The 26,658-nt window shown below is 39.1% G+C and overlaps 1 protein-coding gene across 3 annotated transcripts in view; it reads left to right on the top strand.

Moving 5' to 3' along the window:
• The first annotated feature begins 326 nt into the window (after positions 1–326).
• ZNF143 (zinc finger protein 143) overlaps positions 327–26,658 on the top strand; it is a 37,933-nt gene continuing 11,601 nt past the window's right edge. For 2 of the 3 annotated variants that reach the window (XM_083839992.1, XM_083839991.1), the window contains exons 1-10: positions 328–470; positions 13,829–13,947; positions 14,726–14,818; positions 15,346–15,429; positions 15,621–15,701; positions 16,591–16,787; positions 19,534–19,608; positions 23,477–23,596; positions 24,764–24,839; positions 26,317–26,442. In XM_083839992.1, coding sequence (XP_083696118.1) covers positions 13,836–13,947; positions 14,726–14,818; positions 15,346–15,429; positions 15,621–15,701; positions 16,591–16,787; positions 19,534–19,608; positions 23,477–23,596; positions 24,764–24,839; positions 26,317–26,442 — 964 coding nt within the window. In that variant the 5' untranslated portion in view covers positions 328–470; positions 13,829–13,835. Of the gene's footprint in view, positions 471–13,828; positions 13,948–14,725; positions 14,819–15,345; positions 15,430–15,620; positions 15,702–16,590; positions 16,788–19,533; positions 19,609–23,476; positions 23,597–24,763; positions 24,840–26,316; positions 26,443–26,658 lie in introns of all 3 variants that reach the window. The other variant, XM_083839993.1, reaches the window with a different exon arrangement.

Raw genomic sequence — 26,658 nt, 5'->3', positions numbered from 1 at the left:
CAGGGCCAGGCGGAGCGGGGCCGGAGCCCTCGATCCCTCCCCGCCGGCCACGCTGCAGGAGCCGCCTCCTCCCGCTTCGGCCCCACCGCCGGGCGCCGGCCTTCCCCGGCGGAGGAAATGGCGGCCGCCGCCCGCTCCCCCGCTGGCGCGCGACCGCCTCGCTCCCCGCGGCACAAAATGGCGGCGGCGGCGGCCCCAAACCCAGCATAACCGAGACGCCATGAAGCCGCGGGGCGGGGCCGCGGGCGCCTAGCCAATGGGCATCGGCGCGGGGCCTGGAGGCGGCCAATGGCGAGAGGGGGCGTCGACGCGACGCGCGGCGCGCCCAATGGGAGCGGCAGGAGCGCGGGGCGCGGAGCCCGGCCGCGCGGCTCGGGGCGGCGCTGAGGCGGGCGGGCGCTGAGGCGGCCGTTTCCTGTCCTGGTGCATGGTGGTCGGACGGAGGAATTGTTGGAAAATTTCTCGGCGAGGTTCGTATATAAATGTGTCCCTACCCAGTGTGCCTTATTCTAACCACCGCCATCTCCGCCTCGGGCCCACGAACGGCCGCGCCGGGCCGGGCCGCGCCCTCCGCGCCGCGCGGGGAGGCGCCTCGGGGCAGCGAGCGGGGGCAGCGGGCAGCGGCGGCACCCGTCGGCACCGGGGGACCGCGGCCCCGCCGCCCGCCGCGCGGTCCGGCCCCCCCTCCCCCGTCCGCCGCCGGGGAGGCCCGTCGGGCCGCCAGGCCGCCCGCCGCCGCTCCGTCCCCGCCCCAGCCCCCGGGGGACCCCCGCCGGCCGCCCCCTCGCGGGCCCGGTGCGCCCGTTGGCCGCTGTGTCACGGCCGGGGGCGGCGGGGAGGGGGCGCGGGGCCGTGCCCGGTGCCCCCGCGCCTCGGGGGGCTCGGCGGCGCCTCCGCCTTTTGTCTGAGCCCGGGCGGCGGCGCCGAGCCCTCAGCGCCGCGGTGGAGCCGTCGCGGCCGGTGCTCTCCCGGCCGGGGCCGCCCTGGCAGCGCCGCAGGCCCCGCGCGGGGCTCCGGGAGGCGGCCGCCGGGCCCCGTGGCGCCCAGCTCCTCGCAGCGCCGGTACGGCCGCCGCAGACGTTCTGCGGGCTGCTCTCGCCTGTGCCCCTCAGCTCCTGGCCCAGAGCTTTGAGTAGAGCGAGGTCGCTGGAAGCTGCTCCTCTGGGAATGCCTCCTGCAACAGCACAGAGATGTTAATTCCCTGTTAAGTTCTGACTTGTGGCGGTTGTTCATCAAGAAACGCGTTGCGCTTTTACACGAGGTGTCGGTGAAGCATACACCTCAGCAGCTCCACTGGGTATAAAAAATCTCCTGAGGTCTCTTCTCAAGCGCTGAAGAACTGCGTCTTCAGTGACACGCATACTGATAGCAGCACTGCTAAGCAGCGCTCCTCCTGCTCCCCCCGTTGCAGAAAGGCCAGTCATGGTCTTCCCATCAAAACGTTACCCACGTTAAAAAGTTTTCTCAAAATTCTGCTCTAGGTGGTATAAATCTATTACATTTTCAAGGGCTATAAACCAGACCTTTCTGTCACAGTTTCAGGGTGATGATACCTGAAAAATGAAGTGTGTTTGTCCTTAACCTTTTTAAGGGCAGTCATATGTATGTAGCATGTTCCAGCTTCTTTGTGTAAGTGTACTTGCCATGGAGGGCGGCAGAGTATAACGGAACTGTGATCTCGTGGCTTATTTCTTTGTATTTTATGAATTAAAGTCTTGATCTTTCAAGGTGTAGATAAGTCAGAAGCTTTTCACTGAAGTGTCTCAGAAAAACGGGAGTATGTAGTCAAATAATACACGATTGCTTTGGTAGTAGATGGCAGTTTAATTGAGCTATGTAGGATAAGTGTTTTAGTTTTTGATAAAAGTATTTCAAATTGATTACATAATTTACATAAACTGTTCTCATTATGGTAATGGAATAATGTTTCGTTCCTAGTATCCTTCTTGAAGAAGAATTATTTTGCCTTATACTGCAAGGCTCAAATAAGCAAATACAAGAGTAGAAATTCAGTCACACAGGCTTCATTCATCCCGTGTCTTCGTGCCTGTGTAACTCTTGATGCTTAGACATCCAAGTACTTCTGGCATAAGCTGGCGTTCCCTTTTCTCAGTGGAGGTAGGCACGGAGATAATACGAGGAGGTATATTCTCTGATAACGTGTGCCAGAATTAGCTTTGTAAATTTGTTTTTGTCTAGACTACCTCAAATTCTGTTGTTCTTCAGCATGTCAAGCTGCTGCTGGCCCACGTGTCGCTGTTCTGTAGTACCCAGGAGAAGGGACTCGACGGGGTTGAGCAGAGAGCACGGTGTGAGCAGTGGGCTGCTGCTTCTGCACCTGCTGACGGCTGTGCAGCCGCCAAGCTGCCTTCTCACCTGCAGTGCTGCCACGCGTGCAGGGCGAGCAGGCTGAGGTTCTTCAGCTTAACTTTGGTGGTCGTGACGGTCTCTTCCTGGATGCCATCTTTGCTAGGCATTCCTTAAAACATGGTGTGTGTATTTACATGCATGTGTGCATATAGATACGTATGTTACCTGAGGAGGTTGAGTTTAGTGAGTGTATGAGAAGGGTATCTAGAAACAGCAGAGTGACTCATCTGACCCACAGCCTATTTTTGAGGGTCTTTGCTTCACATAACAGCGAATACTGAAGGTGATTGGGATGTACCCCCTAACGCGCGTGTGTGTGTGAGGATTTGGGGTTACTGGTTACACGCAGTGGTCAAGCTTATGTTCTCTCCTGAAAAAGAGATGTGTTCATCCTAACACATCTTAAAGAACTTACTGCTGTGCAGAAGGACAGGGCAGTGGATCCCGTGACAGAACGTAATTGGGGTAACACAGCAACTGGCTCAAGCTTGTCCCTTGGCCACCTGAATCCACAGAGCCATGCAGTAGGAAGCCCTTGCCACGAGGAGTGAATGGGTACTGAGCTGACTGGAACAGATCCTGCGCAGCTTTGGTCGGGCTGCTCGTGTGACTCAGGAGACACTGAGTTCTTAACTTGGTTGGGCCCCCTCATGTGCTGTCCACACCTTTGTAGTTGGGTGTCCGTGTTGTAATGAACAAACATGTCCAAGTTAAGGTCCAGTTAATTTTAGTATTTACTAACTTTGGAGTGTTGTTGCAAACTTAATGTAATGGCCTTTTAAAATGCATGTTTTGTTTTTTTTTTTTTTTAATAAAGCTAAAAAGAAGGCATTTTGAACTGGGTTGTTTCTTTGACAGTGTAATTGGGCTTCAGTTAAAGTTTAGGACATTGGTCTTTTTTGCTGTCATATGTAATTCTTGGCTTTAGAATTTTGGGGTAAAACATGCTCAGCATAGGTGGTGTCTTTGAGAAACACTGTTATTAAGTTCTGAGGAGTCTTTAGTTGACATTGGTGTCAAACAGATTTTGTTTTCCAAAGTATAGGGCCCAATGAACATAGATGAGCTTCCATGCGCAAAGCGATTGACACGTTCCTGGTCATCAGAGAAATTCTTCCAGTTTCAAATGTTACGATGCACATAACACAAGTATTTGAGAGGTAGAACACATCTGTGCTTTTGTAGTCTGATTCTTTAATTACTCTTTTCCTGTCTGCATTTTGACTCTTACTCTCTTCCGTGATCGTCCCCAGGATTTCCGCTTCCCACACCGTCTCCTGTAACTTTGCCTCTGACCTGTGTATGTACATACAATAGCATCCCAGGCCAACCTTTGTTTGCCTTTCCATGCCACTGGCTTTTCTTCCTGTATCATCACATTGCTTCAACTTTTCTACAGCTCGCCGGTGTGCTTTCTGTGCTTTCCCAACCGATAGGTGGTCAGTTTGTTTTTTTTTCTCTACTGTTCTGCAAGGGAATAGGTGGACCTGGTAAAGAGACAGTGAAATGAGTAGCCTATCCTTGTGCCCTGAGGGCTCCTGAAAATTTGTGCTCTGAAGCTCAGAAGCTCTGTGCAGCTTCTGGGTCCCTCAGGTGGATCATGGTCCTAACAGATGGATTCTCATCTGGAATCCGAAACGCCAGTTCCTGTAAATAGAGATGTGTTCAGGTATCCTATGGATGGAGTGAGAAATGGAAGGGAGGTGCCTGCCCATAGACAGTGCATTTCTGGGGGAGGAGTGAAAGGAAGCCATACAACATGACCAATTGTGTTCGCATTGTGGCACAGTTGGTTTTAAGGGGCTATGTCTGGAACTTAATTTGGTTTTGGTTGTATTTACTCATTGAACTACGGTTTTGGTCTTCCTGCTCTGCTTTGCACACCAGGAGTTGTTGATCAGTGACACAAAAACCGAATTGGTCAAAATTAGTGAATGCTTCCAGTGAATGCTAAAATTTTCTGGGCTACGCTGCTTTCTTAATGATACAGTAGGATTGCACTTTGCTCCACCAAGATAACACTTGTTAAATAACCAAAATTCTCAGTTCTGAATGGAATTTACAGTTCCAGCAAGTCGTGCAGTGTTCCAAGTTGACATCAGATTACACTTATAACGACTTGCTGCTGCCCTCAGTCTGTATTTTGTCATCTGCTGAATGTTTTTTTCTGTAAATACTTGAGGGGAGAAAAGTCTGTTATCTGCTTAATGCTCTTGGACTTCATGACTGATGACAGAATTCTCTGGAACTGGAAGATGATCTATATTTGCAAGTTTGTTGGTGATGCCCATATCTTAAGCATATTCATACGAAGATATCATGGTATTAGAATATATTTAGATGCTGTGTTTTCCAGTTTACACTTACAATGGTTTTTTTTTGTTTGTTTGGTTTTTTTTTTTTTTTGTAATTCAGGGTAAAGGTTCATAGCTCAGAAGGCTTTCTAATGAGTTTCTGAAAGACAAGCATTGCCTAAAACACTGCAGGTTGTTACGGCTAATACTGATACATCTGCAATGTAGTTATCAGATTACTAATTAACTCATATCCACACAACCAAGTCAAAATTCCTTATTTTGTTGGCAGTCCCAGCATATTTGGAGGATTTGGGTGGGCACAGTCAGGATTAACTGCTTTGCTGATGTAAATTAGATGCTTTTGTGATTTCTTGACAATTAAGAGACTCAGAATTCTGTTTGATATGAAAGTAAAACTGATTGAAATAGTTGGCCTCAGTGTCTTTCAATTTTTTCAGCCTTTAAATACTCACATATTCATCAGATATTCCTTGTTTTGTTCTTCCTGTTCTTTTGAAACACTGATATAACCAGAGTTTTTCTGTCTGTAGGATTAAGGAGTAGCCCCCTGAAGTGCTTCAGATGTGTACCTTGTGTACCTTTTTTTTTTCACTAGAGATGCATTACTGCTCATTTCATATAAGTAATTTGAATACAATTCTGAAGCATGTCATCTGGATGCATTATTTGTATGTCCATTACTTTGTGTATACGTATGGACTGTGAAGCAACAACGCCTCAAAACCAGTAGATGTGAAGACACAGAGGTTCATCAGTTAAGAGCTTTTAGTCTCTTTCTTGCTTTGCAACTTCCAGGGGAAAAATACACTTGAGATGAAATCTGTAGTGGCTTATCTCACTAACATGCTGAAAAATATTTCAAATTTTCTTTCAGCTTTGTCAATAGCATTCTAAGTTTCTCAGGTATAAAACAAAGTCAGATGACCTACAAGCTTTTTTCTGATCGCTGGCCTAGCATTCAGTTTCTGAACATGCATATTATTATTTATCCTTACTTTTTTGTCTATGAAAGCAAAAATAATTTATTACCAGTCAGTCTGCAGTAGAGAGTTGTGGGGTTTTGGTTTTATTTTTTAAAGAAAAGAAGGTATGAGTGAGCATTGGTAAAGCAAATTTCTCTGGGACGGGGAATGTGTCTCAGCTTGAGCAAGGAAGACCGTCTGAGTTCAGAGAAACTTGCTGGTGTGTTTTGCTAGCTGAGTTCATGTTGTTCCTCTTGTCATCTGCCTGCAAACCAGTGCGTGCACACACACAAATACTCTGAATGATGTAGTGCTGTTTTCAGTCACGTCTGAATTTTACATTTTGCTACAGATTATATGGCCCTTTCTTGGGCTACATCTAAAGCCCTGCTGGTCACTGGGCTAGCTACCCAGGAGCAGTGTTGTCATGTACTTGTGCCGCTCAAGGCAAATGTGGTCGTGGAAGTTCTGTTTTGCGATGAGGTGTTTGTCCCAGAGCTGCAGCATGAGTTCAATTAGTTTTCTGTCAGCGCTGACAGTAAATATGCTGACGGAACTACTCTGACCTGCATTGCCTAATCAGTAATTTCTTCTTTAATACCTTGAAGAAACGCGAAGTGAGCAGTCATAATCAAGATCAACCAGAGTCTTCTCCACACGTGTAGGACATCTTGGTGGGTGGCTTTTTGATCTGCCCATTGTTTGTTTTTTTTTTTAAATGCCACAAGTCTGGAAAAGCATAGCATCCTTAGCACTGCCACAGAATGAAATTGTACATAGATGTATAATCTCATCGTACTGGTTAGGATGAGGGTTTGTAACTGTTATTATTTTGCACTGGTTAATCAGGTTTTTTTTTGTTTTTTTTTTTTATAAAATGCAAGCGCTGATCTCAGAGAGTAACATTCATGCTTCATAGCTATGATTTGCAGTGCAAATTGACTGTATGGTGATGACTTGGGGAAGACTGCTGGCATGTAAAGCAATTAGGTGAAGTTAAATGTTCTTACTGCTTACTGAAGTCAGCTGTGCTTTGTTACGGCAGTGGTATGTTTGGTCTTACATTCGTATGTTATTTGTGAAGAGATATCAAATTCCGGCAGTGAATTAGTCTTGAACTGCATTATCAATATGATGCATCTCTGGGGGAACAAAAAGTTTGAAATACTGCAAAAAGAGTAAAACAGCCTCGAGTTTGACTACAAGCCTCTGCTTTGGGTGACGCAAGTTAACTGAGCTGCCATTCAAAGCGAGTACATCGTGCTTATGCACTTGACAGTGCTGTTGGTCTTCATTAGGTTCTTCAGGGCCAGGGTTAGATCCCGTGGTTTATAATTTGCAACACTTCCTGCTCTCCAGAAAATACATCTGTAATGTGCTATTAAATTGCATACCTTACCCCTCTTCAGTGACCAGTCTCTCTGAATCCAGCTGTTACAGATTCCTTAGCAGAGGGTTTTTTTCTGTATTTCGGCCTCGTTCCTGTAATATGGTGGAAATTGCTGCTTAATTATGTGGGGGTTGCCTTTACAAGTGATTGGAAAAAATAATATGAAGGAAGTTAAAGTTATAGAACAAAGCACTAAGAAATAAAGAAATGCCTAACATCAAGTAGCTTGTTACGTTTATCCACTACAAGTCAATCTGACCAATTACAGTTACGAAATCAGTGCTTCGGTGCGTTGGTAAAGTACTGGAAGTGGCAAGGGCAGTTGAAGGAGACAGAAATCCATGTCTCATCTCCTGAAACGTTGGATCAAAGCATCAACAGGATCTAGATTTCATTTCTGACCCTGCTACAGATCTCCAGGGTTATACTGGAAAAGATTATCATACAGGTACGTAGGGGAACAGAAGTTAAGATTTTTGAGAGCCTTAGTACCACTGTGTTTGTATTTGTGAGCTTACAGCTGCCAGACGACTTCTCGTAATGAGTAAGCTGTATCTCTAACACAAATTGTATCTGGGCTACTCTGTTTTTCAGTCTGTCAGTCATTTTTTACACTGAGACCTGGAAGGCTGGAATGCATGTTACCAGTTGAAGTGCATTTAACCAGAATGCTAATTGTAGGTATTAATTTTGGTATTTCACAAATGTTTGTTAATCAGACTCCTTCAGGGAAATGACTGCATGGGTATTTGCAATCATATCAATTGTTAAGGACCCTAATGCATCCAGTATTTAATTCAGAAAAACCTTAATTATGTTAGTGTGCCGACAGACATGAGCTGATCTTGGGATCCAGCTTTGTCCAACGTAGGAATACAGTTTCCTAAAGTTCCTCAATGAAAGTTTTGCAGTTGTGGGGTTGTGTCATTTGCCACTTTCTGGATTGGTATTTGATTGCTGTTTTTAAAAGTTTAATAAAGTTACAACAGTTCTGTACATTATTAGAAGTGTATTAAAAATAAAAGTAATGTTTGTTTTGAAATAAATGGATGTTATTTCAAACTTCTTAGTGCTGTCTGTGCAACAAGCGTGAACAATCACAAGGTAGCCTAATGTCCGGAGTAGCTTTTTTTCCTGTCCTCCTTTCATAGTTCTTTCATCCTGCACATGCTAGATCTTTCTTTTCTCTCCTTGTGTTTTATAACCGTAACTTTTCCTACTTGACTGCTATTAAAAACTATTCAATTTCCTGTTACTGATTCCCTAAGTATCATCCTTTTTTTTTTTTTTTTCCCCTCTCTGAGGAGTTTCTGCTATCGTTACTACAGTTCTTTTTCTTTGCCCAGCAATGCAGTCTTATAGGCATTCTGGAAATGCCAATTTCCTGCTTTTTTCCAGCTGTTGTTTGCCACATTCTCAACTACCAAAGTCTCGGTCTCCTCTCAGCTGCTTGACTTCCCACTCCTCCAAACCCAATTTCTTCTGCACGGTGACATGCCCTCTACCAGTGCTTGCTTTTCTTTTCAATTGCCTCAATCCCACCTGCTGTTTCCTACTTGTTCAATCCCTAATTTTCAGCTAAGGCTTCTGTTTCCAGCTGCTATATAGAGTGTACATAAAAACTTCTCTTTTAGCATTGTATCTTTTCTCCTAAGCAAGTGACAGCACCCAGAAGAGTCCGTTCATTTGAGAGTTAGTGGGGGGAAGAATTGCGGTAGGTACTCTCTAAACAGGCCACTTCATCAAGTCTTCACGAGAAGTCCTTCCCCCCTTTGTTGCAGACTTCTGAGTTTTGAGAACTTAAAGCATATTAAAGTTTACTGTTTTTCCCATTTGGAGGATTTTATTTTTAATAAAAAAGTTAATGTGCATATACCCTGGTGGGTGGCATATTTTACGTTTCCGGTGCAGCTTTTGTCAAAAAGTGTTCTGAAGTCAGCAGCACAGGTGACAGACTGCTTTCACCCTGTGACTACCAGTGTGAGACCTGTTTCAGCATCACTTCTTGCGACTGGCTTTTGCTTCCTTCTCTCAGACCCTGTTTTCAGTTCAGGGTTTTTTCAGACTAGTCATTTTTGTCTCGCGCTGTTTTTTTCTAGGGGTAGTATTCCAACAATATTAAAAAAAAAAAAAAGGTAAGATTCTCTGTGCGTGAATGTTTTGGTGACTGAACATGTCAGGAATCAAGACGTATTGCAGTCCTTGTGAACGTCTTCCCAAATACTGTGGCTACGTGCCTTTCAGACCTGCAGCTTGAGCTGCACGTGAGCCATGAAGATACACAAGAGTTGCCAGCATCGAGTCGTGATTTTTCACTTCATTGAGTACCTCCTGATGAAGTCTGTACTTGTGTCTCTCCTGGAGGACAGACAGCTTTTGAGATTAACCATCACAAGTACATGTGCATGTATATGTGCATATTGTGTTGGTTACATGTACATGTGCATCAATCTCGTCTAGCAGCCATGTGGGCCTCAGGCCAGGGTTTGTGTGTTTTCCTAAAAATGGCTGCTTTCAACGGCTTTTTAACTAATGAGCTGCAATATTTGAAGTTGATAAAGGAAGTCTTTCTCTTCCAGGTTCATGTTGGCAAAATTCCTGGCAGACAGGAGGTTTAAAGAAAAAACTGAGTGATGCAAATACACAGAAATAAAAGTTGTGAGGTGGATTGGGGGGGATGCTGGTGAGGTTTGCGTTGGAAGGGTGAAGACAAATGTATTGGAGGCTGGGGAGAGAACAGCATATAAGCCAGTTAGCAGAAAAGGGGTGGGAGCGCAATGAAGAAAGAAGCTGAGTGTAAGGGAAGAGGCTTTGATTTGATCAAAACAGACTGGCTTCAAAATAATAATTTTAAAAAAAGCAATAAAAATACGATAGGAGATGAGATTTGCATGGTGAATGATGTATTAGCAGCATGGTGATGCTGATTTGGGCAGGTTGCACAGGGCTGTATCAAGTCTTGAACACCTACAAGGACAGAGAGTCTGTAACCTTTCTTGGCAATCTGTGCCAGTAGTTGCCCACTCTAATTTAACAAACAAAAAAGGTAAAACAAATAATGATGCTGTAGCAGCAAGGTCTCTGAAACAGTTTCACTGAGGTATCCTGACCCATTTCTCTGCAGTGTTGGCCAGCCTTACCTCTTGTTCTCTCCCCATCCTCTTCCTCAGACTTCAAAGAGCTGTCTGCTTAGCCTGTCTTCTCTGCTGGGGGGGGGAGAAGAGAGCCCAAAAGTGATCAGATGTTCTGCTTTTGCCTGAGGGCCTTCCTCCCTGCACAGCATAGTAACACAGAACTGCTGCATTGCTGAACAGCGAGGGAAAGCTGGGGTTTTGCTCTGGGGGAGCCCTGGTGGTACAAGCTCCCTTACAAACAGTGTGCTTCGAAGGGGCTGAACTCGGACCATCGTGAGACAGAGAGGCAGGAAGGTGGTAGGTGATGGTGGGATGGAGACATCAGCCAGACCAGCAGTAAAAGAAGACTTGGGGACTAGTTGCAGAAGGACTTGGAATGGATTTGGCAGTGTGTTGGGTTGTTTTGACAAGAAGGGTGGGCTAAAGAGGAATGCACTGAAAATTTGCTACTGTGATAGGGCCGGCTGAAGAAGGAAGGTGGTGCTATCTCTAACTGGTCATCTAAAGCCTGGGTTAGAGGAAACAAATGAGTATTCTTCTGCGTGCAGCAGTTCACTGATTTCTCATAGCGTATGATGGTCCGCATGACAGTAGCAAACACTGTAAAATAATTTAAACAAGTATTTTTTCTCCTTTGGCCCCTGAATTAATTTGCATTAGATTCCTTTTTTTTTTTTTTTTTTTTTTCTAAAATAGCCATTGACCCTTTAAACAGTGTGTTCTGCTCTGACTGTTGCAGGACTTTGCAGTTGTCTGAGTCGACTAGCTTCTTCTCCACTTCCCCAGTGCTCAGAGAAGAGGCATAAGCTTTGGAGGAAGGTCGTCATTCTATTTTAAAGGCAGATAGTATAGATGATGAGGGATTCTTAAGAGATACTTTATCTAAGAGGGGGAATCCTCTGAAATAGACCTGAGCTGAAACACCTTCAAGATCCAGTCCCTGCTAGAGTTGTTTCAGAAGATAGTCCAAAACAGTGGTTGTGTAGCCTTCCTTCCCTGATGTGTGAAGTGGTCTCAATGGTTTTCAGCCTACTTCTGGAAGGCATCCTGAAAATGGAATGAACAGAAATCCTTGTCAATACAGAACACTGTGCTAGCAGTTAAGAAGGCAGGTAACCTCTGTGCCCCTTTACCGTCTGATACCGTAATTAATTAGACTTGCTGCAACTTGGCAGTACCTCCAGAAAAGCAGTCCCAACAAACTGGTCTACAATAAAACCCTTCTTGGTGCTGGTTAATTTTTTTCAAACTGTGTGAATTTTCTGATCTTAATCATTGTACAGTGCATGAGCACTGAGGGTGGGACTGCTTGCTACAGCGCTCGCTTAAGCTGGTCTTGCAGCTGTACTGTGTTCTCCCATTTGTGGTTTACAAGCAAAGTGCTTTCTAGGTCAGTGTTTTGTCCATATATTAGGATAGGGATAACGCTGAGTAATAGGGAACAAAGCTATTTGTCCAAAGTCAATAACTTGGAGATGGCAGAGCAAGGAGTCGAACTCATGATCTCTTGTGTCCTAGGACACTTTATAGCCTAAGGTTCCTGTTCTTTAGGCTATAGCATACCCCCAAAACCCTAGCTATTTCATTTCCTTTAGAAACGTTTAGTATAAATGCAATTTAGCCTGAGTGGCTTCTTTGTGCTGGCTCTTTTCCTGTTGTATTACACCCATTTTAGGGACCTCATTTTCTATAAGAGCTTCTTTTCTTGAAAAGGATGCTGCCAACAAGAATTTCCCATCTTCCTTTGGAGGTTAAACAAATCTCTTACACCCCTTTGGATTTTTATTTTACTTTGTCTTAACTGTTTCTTCATTTTGATGCTTAGCGTTGTTCCAAGGTTCAGATTCTCTATTTCAAACCTGTATTTTATGTCCTTAATATTCCAGATGGATATTAGGTAGGATTTTAATCTTGAAAAGTGTATTTCTTACTGAATTGTGTACTAATCCTGAACGGTGTTTTTTCATATACGATATTCAATGTAAGGTAACTCATGAAAACAACAAGTGTTTTTTTTACTTTTTACAGGAGACTTATAACCTTTCTTAAGCTACCCCTTCTACTTTCTTCATTAAACTATATCTATTCCATTAACCAGGATCTTTAACAGATAACCAAATTGTCAACAAGAATCTCACATGCACCAATGTGATTTAGAGTACAGGCCCAGTCTCGGGAGGTGTGGAGGTACTCGGTATAACGCCACATCACAAGTTGGAGCACGGGGACGCATCTGCTGCGCTGTGCTTGGGAGCAGCTGGCTCTGGGTTGGCTCGCTCTGCTGAGGCCAAGAGGCTTCTGCAGCTGCCTGCCGCCCTGGAAGACAGAAACTGGTTCAAAGTCACCTGGATCTATTTGGAAAATATTCCAAATTTTCAACTATTGAATTAGCGTATCAAAGCCGGTAAATGCTGCAGGTGCTGTGGAGTACCTACATGGTCTACCTTTGCTGTCATTATCCCTTAGTTCTGAGCTACTAACGTGAGTTTCACAGTGGTTTTTGAGACCACTGATGAGTTGCTCGTTTTCAAGGGCAGATTTTCACATCATAGAGGTAAAAGTAGTCTAGTTATTTAGAAATTTAGTCGTAAGTAAAAAAATCCTAAATTACTCTTGTCAGTCTTGAATTACAAAACAGTTGGCCATGGAATCATGCTAAGATTAAAAGCCTTGATTGTTTATCTATACCTTTTTTTGTGGATTATCTAACTACTGCTTATTGTAAGAAAAACTGTTGACTGTGTAGCCTAGATTGCAATTCCATGTACTGTTTTTCCTTACATCCACATCTCTTTGCATGTGGCATTAACTAGAGGGCTTGCAGAATTCAGTCATTCAGTTTTTTTCCTGTGGTGAAAGCCAACATTTACTTTATAGCTTAATCCAGTAATACTGAAAATTAGCAACAGCCTTTCAGATTAAATAGACTTCTTAAGATCCCATATTGAAACTTGCCTGGATAAAAAATTCGTATCCAAAGAGATGGGCGGTTCTGTGAGATATGCGTAGAGTTGTGACTGTCACTGAGCAATCACTATCTTGTTTTCTTATTAATGCACTTTATTGTGAGATGCTTTATTATTTTGTAAGTGTGTGTATATATGATATAAATGTGATATAAATCTTCCTGGAAAGTTTAGTGACATAGCTGGATCATTCAGTCAGACTTGCTAATCAAGTCTGTGAAGTGTGTGTTTCACCAATATCTGCTTCTGAAACTCTTACTGGCACTGGAGATATTTTTTATATATAGTAAAGGCTCTGGTGTTACGGATGACCATGGGTGAATTGCCAGCTTTATTGTAATTCTGGGGACAAAAAGGTCTCATTATTTGTACTATCATTACCACCACTTTTCTTTGTACATTTTTCTTTTCTTTAGTTTAGCTTCAATTCTTCAATTTACTAAATGATGCCTGAAGTTCTTAATAGCTTAGTTAATTAATGTAATAATATTTAACTATTTGAAATAACTTTTTTTTTCCATTGACTTTCCTTCCAGATAAGTCATTCATTGCATCGTGTCTATGTGGAAAGTAACATAAAATGTTTGTAGTATTTGCATAGAAATGCAATAAACTTGGCTTGTATTTAACTAGTTCTGGTTCTGTATTTATATTTTGCATTTATGTTTTGTGAATCCTTTCTTTCTAGGTAGACAATGTTACTAGCTCAGATAAATCGAGACTCTCAGGGAATGACTGAATTTTCTGGAGGAGGAATGGAGGCCCAGCACGTGACTCTCTGTCTGACAGAAGCTGTAGCTGTGCAAGGTAAACATTCAGTTAAAATATCTGTACATTATTGTTTCTTTTCTGTTAGAAATTCAGATAAAACTCTAAAACTCAGATAGCATATTCTAAATGAAGAATCTAACACAAATCAGAAAATTATTCTTAGTTAGCTGAGATTGATTAAACTCACTGATTTAATTCTGAAAGAGAACAATCTCTTAATCAAGGTAATGGGAGTATAAATGTACCAAAATAAGGACTATGAAATCTGACTTAATTCTCACAATAGATATACTGTTTTATACTTTGTAACTTTCATCTAAGTATATATTAAAGTAGTTCAGTTTTAAAATAGACTGATGATTTAGGATTGGTTTAAACTTGATGTTTTCTCACAGCTATGTTATGATTTTAACTGATAAAAATTTTTCATAAATCTATTTTAATCTAAACAGATTTGCATATATTAATGATAGGTAATAGTTTACAAAACAAAATTATTGATACAAATATATATCATCATTTCACTGTTGGGGCTCATGACCTAATTAATATTTCTTGTAAAACCTGAATTTTGTAGTCATCTATTCAATGACATAACTTTTTCAGTTAAGGCAAATAACATTGTAGCTGTCATGTTTATAGAACTAGTATATTTTCAAAGTTCAAAAACCAGAGAACAGATAAGAACTATTACCTATTATTATTTCTAAAATCATTACGTTTTAAATGATGTCATTATTTTTGGAGTTACTTAACTAGTGATTTTTAAGGTTTGATGTTGCTAATAGTAAATGTGAACTTTTTTCCTTACTAGATGGTGACAACTTAGAAAATATGGAAGGTGTAAGTTTGCAAGCAGTTACCCTTGCTGATGGCTCCACAGCTTATATACAGCACAATTCTAAAGGTAAGTAAATGGCTAGAAGTTTACTTGTATTGACATTGTATTCGCCTGTTTAACCCTGTCTTTGGATTGTAAACCCCTTTGTATTGTAAAATCAGGGAAAATCTTTACAGTGTTTACAAAGCTGTAATCTCATTTGGGGTTTTACAGTAATAATATAAAATAAATGTTTATTTCCAATACTAATAAAGCGCAGGTATCAAATCTTAGGACATAAGTCAAACAGAAATTAGATGATCTTTATGCCTCAAACCCAAATATCAACATTCTGTGTAGTGGATAGGTAATAATAGCTAATAGGTAATAGTACTTTATGGTGGATAAATTTACTTCAACGATCATGCCTTTTATCCCCATTTTTTATCCCAGAATTTAAAAATCATTATTATACAGCCATATTGTGCTTCATCTTTACCAGCGTTTCTCTGTGACTTTTTTACTGATATTTTAATACTGAAAGTATCAACTGTGTGTTTAAAGTGTAAAAGGTCATACAGAATATTTTTAAAGAATCTAACAATGTATTTCAGATGGTAAATTGATGGATGGCCAAGTGATTCAACTAGAAGATGGTTCTGCAGCTTATGTTCAACATGTACCCATGCCTAAAAGTAGTAAGTGTAATAATACAAGAAATGTATTTTTAAATACTGTATTACTGGCAAATATTGATATTGACTAATTAATGCTCATGAAAACTGCTTCATTTCTCATCTTAATGCAAACAGTTCTGAAGAGATTGTTTTTCTAACTAATGGCTTTTTCAAACTATTGTTGAAGCATTGTAATTCTTTCTTCCAAACAGGGGACAGCTTGCGTCTGGAAGATGGACAGGCAGTTCAGCTGGAAGATGGAACTACAGCATTTATTCATCACACCTCCAAAGGTAAATGTTTTTTGAAGTGTGATTTATTATTATGGTTCAACAGAACTTCACCAGTATAAAATATGGTTTTGTATTTAGACAATGACATCATTATTATGATTCCCACTGTAATTTCTTTGTTGCTTTTACATGGTGTCATCTAGAAAATACTGAAATTAGACTGGTTCAGTTCCTTATTAGGACCACATTTTAAAGATATGCTACTTATAATTTTGTCATTAGGTAGTAGGGCAAAAAATGTGACAACTGACAGTTAAGAATGCAAACATTTATTTTAAATGATAACCTAGATTTCTGCAGAATCTGTTTACACTAGTCTTAGAAACAGTCCTATTTCTCTTCAAAAAGTGAACAAGTAGCTATTTTAAGTTCGTTTAGACTACTGTAACATGAATTACGTTCTACAGTCAAAAATACTAGGAGAAGAGAGTTTTACAAAGAATTTATTCTTTAAAAGTCATCCTATGCTTTCTGTGTTTATTTCGCATATATTTTATTTGTATGATTGTTTTCTTAAAATGATTGGATCTTTGAATTCTAAACTCTGAAGCATATGTGATAGATTTTTTAAATTTTCTTGAATGGATAAGAATTGAAAGCATATTTCTAGTCCTGATTTCCTTTGTAAATAAAGCTAGACTGATACCAGACTGGTTATGTGTTTCTGCAGGTGTGCAGAAATGAAAGATACGGATGTTGTTGTCTTGAAAGAACTTAATCAGTGCTATTCATAGTAATGTTTTAAGTGATTTTATTTCTCTCATATTTCATATATATATATATATATATGGCTTTTGGAGACATTTTCTAAGCAACAGTAGTTTCTCGTGTTACCTGTAAACATCAGTATTCCTTTTCATTCATAACATTTCATAATGTTATTTCTCAGACAGTTACGACCAGAGTGCATTACAAGCAGTCCAGTTGGAGGATGGAACTACTGCCTACATTCACCACGCAGTACAAATGCCACAGTCAGATACCATTTTAGCCATTCAAGCTGATGGTACAGTGGCTGGTCTTCATACAGGAGATGCTGCCATTGACCCAGATACCATCAGTGCTTTGGAGCAATATGCAGCTAAGGTATACTGAAAGACATTTCATCTATCCATAATGTTTTAATGTCACATCACATGATACTTGGCAGCAAAAGCCAATTGTGATCTAAGAAATAAAATGAAAAGAGAGTCTTCAGACTCTTAAAGGAGATAACACCAAATTGTCATGACGGTGCTTCATTTTCACAGGCAGCTCCAGTATGTGTGCATAAAGAGAACAAGAAATTGAACACTAAAATGATGTGGAGTCAGGCTGATTTTGAAAGCGATTTAGACAAGTAATTAATTACTTTCTCTAAGACATAAAACATAGTGTGATACTAAAAATTCATGTCCTGCACTTTAATGGACCTCTGTAAAGCATGACCCAACTGTAACAAAGGGCATTGCAACTTTTCTGACTTTATAGTTTTCATTGTCTCGATTCCTGGATGATTACAATCTGTGCTTCTGTTTCTCTGGAAAAGAGTAGAATTAGTTCTGAATTCTCTTAGTATCTTTATTGTTACTAGGAATTGTCAAATTTTGGGAGAAGGCCAGTTAGGATAATTAAATGGCTGGTACACCATTCGTTCCATTATATTTGTGTGTGTTATAACTGAGGAGAACCTAAGAGAGCCAGTCAGATTGTGTTATGTTTGGCTATGCCTTAACATTTCATAAAATAAAAAGGTTATTCAAAGTTAGCTGAGCTGTAGTGACAAGCTTTTATACATTGCCAAGCTATTATTTCATTTAGATTTAAATTAATCTTAACTTTGTCCTTTTTGATAAGGATCCATATTAATACCAACTTGTTGTAAGAGTAAGTTTTTAAGAAATAGAAGAAATGCAAATATATTTGCTTTTTTGTCCTATTTACCTCAACATGTGTTTTTCACTTCTGTCACATGAATTTGTATTCTGAAGTATACTTCTGTGTATCTAGGAAAAACTACTAAATTTCTTCAAGCTTTCATCTCAGAACCTTATTCTGAAAGGTGCTGCTAGAATTTCTCAAGCAAAGTCAGTAGAAGTGAGTTTGCAAGTACTTCATCTACATTACTTAAAAAAGTAAATAATAGCTGAGTTGTTACACCCGTTTTTCTCTTAAAAGGAGAAATAGGGTGTTATGATTCTACTCTATGTCCATGTAGACCAGTAAGGCAATGTATACTTTTTATAGCAGCTGGTACAGAATATTGAAAAAGGTACAGAAAGGGGCAACAGTGATGACTTAGCAAATGAAATATGAGGTAAGGATATGAGAGAATTTTATAAAATTTTAAGTGGCACAAAGAAGAGTAGTGGCTTGTGCTTGTCATTGTCTTCACCAGTATAGGAGCTGGGGACCATCAAATAAAACTCTCAGGTCACAGGTTCAAGGACAACAAGGGAGTGATTCTTTTTCAAACGACATTAAGTTGAGCCATGGCACTACTTGCAGAATACTGCACATGCTAATATGCCCCTGGATTCAAAGGATAATTAGACAAGTTCATAGAAGAAAAATGTGTCCAGGGCTATTAGGTAAAAACATATGACTTCTAGTTCAGGAAGTTCCTAAGCCACAAATTGCTTGGAGGTTGGGAGAATATTTCTGGGAATGTATCACTGTTTGCTTGGCCGGCTCCTGCAGTCTTCCCTAGCATCTGCTACTGGCTACTATTGGAAACAAAATGGTGTGCTAGATTGACCTTTAATTTTACTCAGTATAGGTGTCCTTATGTTCGCAACTGAAGGCAGACTAAATCTTTCTTTGGAATCTAAGAGAGCCTTTTAGGAAGAACTCAAAGATCTTCCTTTGGAGCAAAATTCTCTTTTAGGCATAGTACCACTTAGCCATGTCTTGCAGAGCGCATATAAAGACTAAATAGAATCCTATTAATTTTAGGCTAAGTCAACCCTATCTTACTCTCAAAGCAACTAGTAAAAAAAGAGATTATTGCTTTCAGTCAATATAAAGTTGGAGGATGTGTAGTGGAATTGCGAAGAGGAATTCCGACTAGATTTAGGGGCATCAGTCTCAGCCTTAAGTGTAATGGATGCAGAGGGTATTGTGAATGTGAGTGCTCAACAAAGAGGCATTTATATAAGGGGGAACTATGTAAAGTATACTTTAAAATAGTTTTTGTTTTCTGCAGTGACTAATGAGACACTGAGTTGATGCATGTGAGAGAGTATTAAATAATAATTTCAAATTAATACATAATACTCTTTCAAATATTTTTCTAAGCTCCTTAGAAAGCAGAGATACCTTTCTCTTCCTGTAAACTGTATTTAAAAATAAACATTTGGAGCAATATGCAAGTCTTTGCTTAGCTGTTGTAATTTTGCTATTTTGAATTGAGATGTAGTCCACCGTCCAGGTACTTTGATTCCAAAGGAGAGGTTCAGTTTGAAACAAGTGAACTCTTCTTAACAGGGAGTGAGACATGCTGCCCTATTATTAAAAAAAAAAAAAAAAGTGTAATTTTTTTAAATTCGGAATTCACTATTGCTAGATGTATAAGCTTATTACAATATTTTTCTAAGTTTATTAATTTAGCACATGTGGTTCTTGCAGTCTTTTCAACCTTGTTTTAAGACAATCTTGAAATGCTTACCATACCTATCGTACAATGCAGGTGCTACTAGTGGTGTTTTTCGTGTTAACAGATGGGATAATGATGTTTCAAGAGGGAGCTAGAGAGCTATGAGAGAATAAGGAACTCAGGAACTGTAACCCTCTATTTTTCAGACGAATAGAAATAACTTGAAAATGTTTTTACCATTTCAACTTCATTTTTCAGGTCTCTATTGATGGAAATGACAGTGTTAGCGGCACAGGAATGATAGGTGAAAATGAACAAGATAAAAAAATGCAGGTATGTAGCACAATACAAAATAACTTAATACATCTATTTCTTCGTTATTCTCTGTGCCCAGCAGCATGCACAATAGGTAGCCCTGTGTAGCCATGAACTAGATTTTACTGCCACCTTTCAGGAATTTTAGACTTCAAAACCATGCATGTCATACACAGGTCATATTTCTCTCTTTGTCCAAGATCCATTCACATGATTTTAAAAAGACCTTCAAATACTGTTTTCTGTCTTTTTTCCTTTTTTCTTTTAAAGCATAGTTAAAAATTATGTTGGATTTCTAAGATCTGACTTTTTAACCTGAGTATTTCATCAGTGAGGGGGTAAGTATTTCAGAAGTTCTTTTCCAGATCTTGAACTTCCTTTTTATATTCCTTAAATGAGAAGGAATGCTGAATCAATTAATGAATTAACTTCTTCTCAAGAAAGATTAATTCTAGACATGCACCTCCAATTGTTCTCTCTTTGGTGCCTTATTTTCATTCTACTTGCCCTGTTAGATTCCCTTATTTTTATTTCAGGTTTTGTAAGCAGTCAGGAGATGAGGATGTTGTTCCTAGTGAACCCCCTAAAGAAGCAGAAAAATACTTCCAGTTCTTCTGCAATCATGTTATTATGTAAAAGTATATATTAAAAAAAAAATCACTTTTCGATGTGAAAGTATTGACTTAAAAGTTCTAAGGGTAATGGAGAATACAGGTTAAACTTATGAAGTCTGAGGACTTTTTTTAACCTGAGATTTGTAAAATTGTGTAAGGAGAGCAGTCTTCCTCATCATAGAACACCTCATTAAAGAAAGAAAGAAAAAAAAAAAAAGAAAAATACATTGTAGCCTTCAAAGAGTTATGAACAACAACAGAAAATAATAACAAGACCCTATACCCTTACGTGCTCAAACGACAGAATCAGAAATGGGTAAGTCATTTCACTGAGAACGATACGGTCATCAGAGAAGTACTGTTTTTTGTTTTAGTGTAATTTAAGAGGTAATGAACTAGATAACAATGAAAATATTTTCCAAGGTAAAATATCTTACAATACCCATGAAAGAGAGAATTATAGGCTCACCTTTGATAGTGACCTCGAAATCCTCTATTCTGTTTGTGTGTTTGTTTGTTTTAAGTTAGGTCCCACAATATTTAAAGCCAAAGACACTCCACAGTTGTCTGTGTGGCATGACTGTGAAAGGAGAGAAAAGCCAATACATACATTATCTATGGTATTGGCATATATTCCATAAAATGAAATAAAGAAATTCTGGGGTTTTCCACACTTTTAGGTTTGAATAGGGATACAACTCCATCAAAATGCAAAATTCAAGGAAGAGCAGAATAAGATTTTGGTTGGCTTTAAGTAAAAGTAAAATAAGAGCCTATTAAACAAAATGACCCGAACATTAAACAAAATGATATAATCATATTAATCATATAATCATATTAAGCAAAATGAACCAAAGAACTGAGGGGCCCAAAGCCCTTATTTCTGAAAATGTTAACTGTGGTTATATCATGGTGTGATCAGATACCTACTTGTAACTCATTCAGAAATACTATATTGCTTGAGATAAAATAGTTTAGTATTTAGATATAGTATTAAATAAGTGTGTATTTATAAATTCTTTATGAAGTTCGCAGTAACACAAGAACAGAACAGATGTTATGCTTCTGAGTAGTCATTCAAATCAGTTACATATGGTTAGGGTTTTTACCAAAGTAAAAAAAAAAAAAAAAAAAAGTAAAACCTCATTGTGATTTGTACATGTGAGAACAAAACTCTGTGTGACCAAACGGATATCACACATTATTTCTTTTCAAGTCTGTCATACCCATCTGTTCACAATAAAAGCAGAATCATATGACTGGTTCATATGGATATGATATAAAAATCTTATCTGAGATCTCTGTTACCTTTGTTATTCTCCTGTGCTACCTGTCTGAACTAAGTTAGGATGCATTTGTGATTACTTTTAAACTTTAGGGTTTGTTTTTTTTTTGTCTATTTAAGTGTTTTGAAAAACACAATTTCTCTCAAAGTGTCAAATTATTATAAAGGTGCTTTGTTTATGTTATTTTGTTTTTGTGCCTAACATCTGAATTTGTTATTTCTTTAGAGAACATTATCTTCTAAGAGTAGTAATTTTAATACAATATCTGTCCTTGCTGAATAATAATACTAACTGAATTCTTAATAATTTTCAACTCATACCAACTAATGTGTTGTGAAGATGCATACTTCTGCAAACAGTTGTTTGACCCAACAAATGCTCATGATTTTCAACTGATTTTTTTTCCTGCGTGTTTTATCCTTTATCCCAATCTTTGTATTGATAAAATGTCTGGTTATTTCCTTGTGGATACTAGAAATAGCACATTGATTACAGAATTGTTTAAATTTTTTTTTAAACCTTGACATACTTCTTCAGCTTTATAGCAGACCTTAGCTACTACATACATACTGTTATATGCTGAAAATGCAAAAAAAATGCTAACAGTTTTAGTGACAGGAAAAAAAAAATCCAAAAATGTTTGAGTGTACATACTGAACTAAGATTGCATTACCAGTGTGTCTTCTCCGCATTAGGCAACACATTGCCAGCAGGTTGAGGGAGGTGATCCTTCACCTCCTTCATCACTGGTGAGACATATCGGGAATGCTTGGTGCAGTTTTGAGCTCTCAGAAAGACATGGACATACTGGAATGAGTCCAGTGGAGGACAGTGGAGATGATTAAAGGCTTGGAGCATCTGACAGGCAAGGAGGGGCTGAGAGAGCTTCAACAGTTTAGATTCCAGAAGACAAGGCTGGGGGATTCTTACCAGAATGTATAAATACCTGATGGGGGCCCGTAAAGATGACTAAGTCAGGCTCTTAGTGGTTGACAGTGACAGGACAAGAGGCAATTGGCACATACTGAAGTATAAGAAATTCTATTTAAATGTGAGAAAAAAACTTTTGACTCTGAGAAAGACTAGACACTAGCACAGGTTGCCCAGAGACCTCGTGGTGTTTCTGGAGATGCTCAAAACTCAACAGGATACTGCCATGAACAACATGCTGCAGCTGACACTGCTTTGAGTGGTGGAGCTGCAGCAGGGCTGCCTTCCCATCTTACCAGTTCTGTGAAATGCTCTTTGACAATGGGGAATGGAATTGGATCCATAAGAAAAGGGGGTAGTTTGAAAGGATAGGCCTTTTAAAAGTCTCAATTACTTTGTGTACAGTTGTATCAAAATGTTTACATTTGGGCTTCTGCCTATTTTTTCAGTCTGTAAGAATGCTCCTTGATTATTAGTGTATGCAAAAAGGCTTTAAAAGTTGCGTTGGAAAGCTATTCTGTATGTTTTCCTGTTGTGTCATGCAAGAAAGAAGAGTGCAACCTAGTTCTAGTTGTTCCAATTAGTTTGATCGAAACACATGCATCACTGAAAAAGTACAAAATGCTTTCCTTCATTTTCAAAAAGTGCTCATTATAAGCGTATTTAATCATTGTTTAGCCTTTGCATGAACTTATCTCTGAAGGTGGTCTGACTTATAGCTAACCTCCCTTAGGAACAGAACCAGTGCCTTAGATATAATCTAAGCCTTTTCTTTCTAACACTCGTTTTACCACTGGGCTTATTTTTCAAATTAATTTGTATTTGTTGTTGTTTGACTAATTAATGCATGCATTTAAATGTATTAGCTACAAGTAAATATGCTTTACAGTTTCTCTCTTTCATCAAAATCTATGCTTTTTTTTTGAGGGCTAAGAAATACGTGGCGTAGCAAAGAGACAAAAGAAACCTGTTAGAATCTGCTCCAACTTAACTACAAATAGGGTGTGACTTTCCCAATCCTTTGTATTTTTTTAATGATTTATTTTTCAATTTAAGATTGTCTTGCAAGGACATGGAACAAGAGTGACTGCAAAATCTCAGCAGAGTGGAGAGAAAGCATTTCGCTGTGATTATGATGGCTGTGGAAAACTGTACACAACAGCTCACCATCTTAAGGTGATGAGATGTAAAATGAGCATTGGTACTTTGTAGGCATGTTTTTTTTTAAAACAAATTATATGCTTGAAATAATGGAAATGAATAGAGAGACAATTGCAACGGTGATGTTTTGTCAAATGTTTATTGAGTTGATACTACAATAATTGGTTGTCTCAGATGTTCATCCAATTTTGCTTAGTGTTCTGAGATGATGCACTTTTTGAAAACTGAGCATCTAATAGACTATAGTCGTGGGCTAAAAAAATATACTCTATATGTTAATGTTATATAAAATGTGCACTATAACTTGAAAAAGAATAAATGTTGACTGTACATGGTACTTATTTAGCTGTCAGATTAGGCTGGATGCAGATGTGGCGTGCTGGGCTCTTATATTGCTAGCATGTAAGAAATCTCTTGTAGGTTCCACCAGCAGTATCACAGGAATTCTGAAATCCAGTGTTCACTTTCTCTAATCTACATGTATACTTGATCATGCAAGAATTCCAGATTCTGAAAGAATTTTTCATCATAAGTCTAATTCTTCAAAACAATTGAACATTCAAAGTGAAGAGCTGGAACATTTTCTTTACAAATGGCAACTCCTTATTTCTCTCATGCGTTTTGTTTGTTTTTTGGTTGCTTGTTTTTGTTTTTAAATAATGTAAAATATTACTGGAAACAGTAAAAATGTAGAGCTCAGTTTAGGCTGAGGTAATCACTTGCAGATGAGGTAAACTCCCTGCAGTGGAGCACTGTTGAGTCAGTGAGTAACTGACTGCATGGATTATATGCTACAATGGTGTCCTTGCTGTAGAGATTTCATGCAATGTAAGAGGATCAGTAGAAGTTCTCAGTGGAGTTAAAAATCAAGAGAGAGCGGTCCTGAGGCATTTATGCATACTGTCTTTTGTAGTTGCACATTGTCAACTGCACATATATTTACAGAAATGTTTTTTGCAAAACTGACTCAAAAGGATTAGGCTAGACCTTCGAATGAGACATCTGTAATTTTAAGGAAAACACTGCTACCCTATTCTGTTAACTTTTATCACTGAGTTAAGGACATTTTAATGTGAATCTTAGGAAGAGAAATAAAATGTATTGTCTTTGAGAATGAGCTGTTTGTTTTGAAGTAATCAGATGCAACATTTCACTAAATCAGTGTATTGGATGTCTTGGCAGGTACATGAAAGGTCACACACAGGAGACAGACCGTATCAGTGTGAACATCCTGGATGCGGTAAAGCTTTTGCAACAGGTAATCTTTTGTAGACTAGCTCTTACTGCTTGCTAATGTTTGTCCATATAAGATAAGTTTTTAGTAATTTTTTTTTTAAACTTCTAAGTAAAAGAACCTGCTTGGGAATACATTTATGAGAACTACAGAAAAAAGTAATTTCATCTAGAGCAGCAGATGGAAAGGAAGAAGGGGGAATGAGGTGAAACACTTAATACTTTCCCTTAGTCTTCACCAGTCATGATACAGTCAGATTTTATCTTGAGAAAATAGTCCTTTCTTAAGGTAAAACTAATAATATAAATTAAATGAGGCAATAATAAGCTGAACCTGCTGGCTGGAGGCAAACATATGATCATCTGTTTCAAAGCTGAAAAGAACTTGGATGGGAGGTCCTCTTATTTTAGTATTCTTTATCTAACTGTATCAGAGTGACATTTCTCTTGAAGTGAACTCTGCATTTCATACAGACTACTCCATTCATGTGTGGCTATAAACAGCTTTTTGTCTACTAATACCGTATTTGTGGTCAGAGCCATTGTACCAGCTTAGTTCAACAACCCTTGCCTTTGGTATAGTTCATGTTAAGTACTGAATGCTCTCATTTTAAATATTTATAACTTCACTGGGTTGGATCATGAAATTGAGTTTATTTTAGATTTAAGAATGAATTAATGTTCTAGTTGGTAGCCATCCTGTGTGTTTTTCAGAAATCAAAAATAGGAATTTTAGGTGTTTTAGGGATATATTGAGAACACACTGAAATTAAAGCAGGTGCCATCTTACAGACTGTTACTTTACTTTGTGTAAATATATATCACTAGTGGACAGAAGGAAAATTCAAGTTTCTGTTTTTAAATTGCTTTTCGGTCTGGTCGGCATTCTCTGGTCATGATATTTTCAGGGAAGTGCAGAAGGGAAAATATTGGTAAAATGCTAATTACAAAATTGTTAACAAAGAGGGTCTGATCCAACGGTTGCTTTAGATTTGTAGAGTTTTTGATGATGATGAGTTTCTGAAAGTAGTCTTGTCTACTTAGTAGTCTAGGGAGTGAGCATCTGTGACTGCTGTCAGTTGGCATGTATACATGTGATAATAATATGGTTTAAAAAAATTAGAATAACTTGGAGCCCAGATAGCAGTAGATACTACTACTGTTGACTTCATTATTGATTTTCATATGAGCTAACAAATGCCATTTAGATGATAGTGTTAGTATGAAAAAAAAAAAAAGTAGACAGGATAGAGAGCATACAGCTTCCTCAGAAGACAGAATAAATATTTGTCCACATTATAATCATTACAGTTTATCCCTCTGAAGGGAGTAAGAAGTATACTTTCTTAATAAATGAAGAAAGAAAAAGAATTATAAACTGTATCTAGAGTTCTGTTGCTCTGTATGGTAGAATGAAGAGCTTGTAAAGAGTCAAAGACTGATGGTTTCTGACCATCCTAATTTTGTATTTATACTGTTATAACATCTTTTCTGATCTTCAGGGTATGGGTTAAAAAGTCATGTCCGAACACACACTGGTGAAAAGCCGTATCGGTGCACAGAAGAAAATTGCACCAAATCATTCAAGACTTCAGGAGACCTGCAGAAACACATTCGAACTCACACAGGTACTATTATCACTTTTTTTTTTCTGGTTAATTCATGTATGTGGATTTTTTTCTCTGATTGCTCTGTTACTTTATACTTACGAAATGAGCCTGTGTATGTTCTTTCTGAAGCCCAGTGAGCTCAAAAACGTTTCAGCATGGTTAACAATTTACTGCAAATCCAGCATGCTCTTATAATAAGAGTGCTGAAGCATTCACACTACCATTGCAAATGCA

The sequence above is a fragment of the Anser anser genome (genome assembly GCF_964211835.1).
Source record: "Anser anser genome assembly, chromosome: 5".
NCBI classification, from domain to species: domain Eukaryota; kingdom Metazoa; phylum Chordata; class Aves; order Anseriformes; family Anatidae; genus Anser; species Anser anser.
This window is presented reverse-complemented; position numbering and strand designations above follow the sequence as displayed.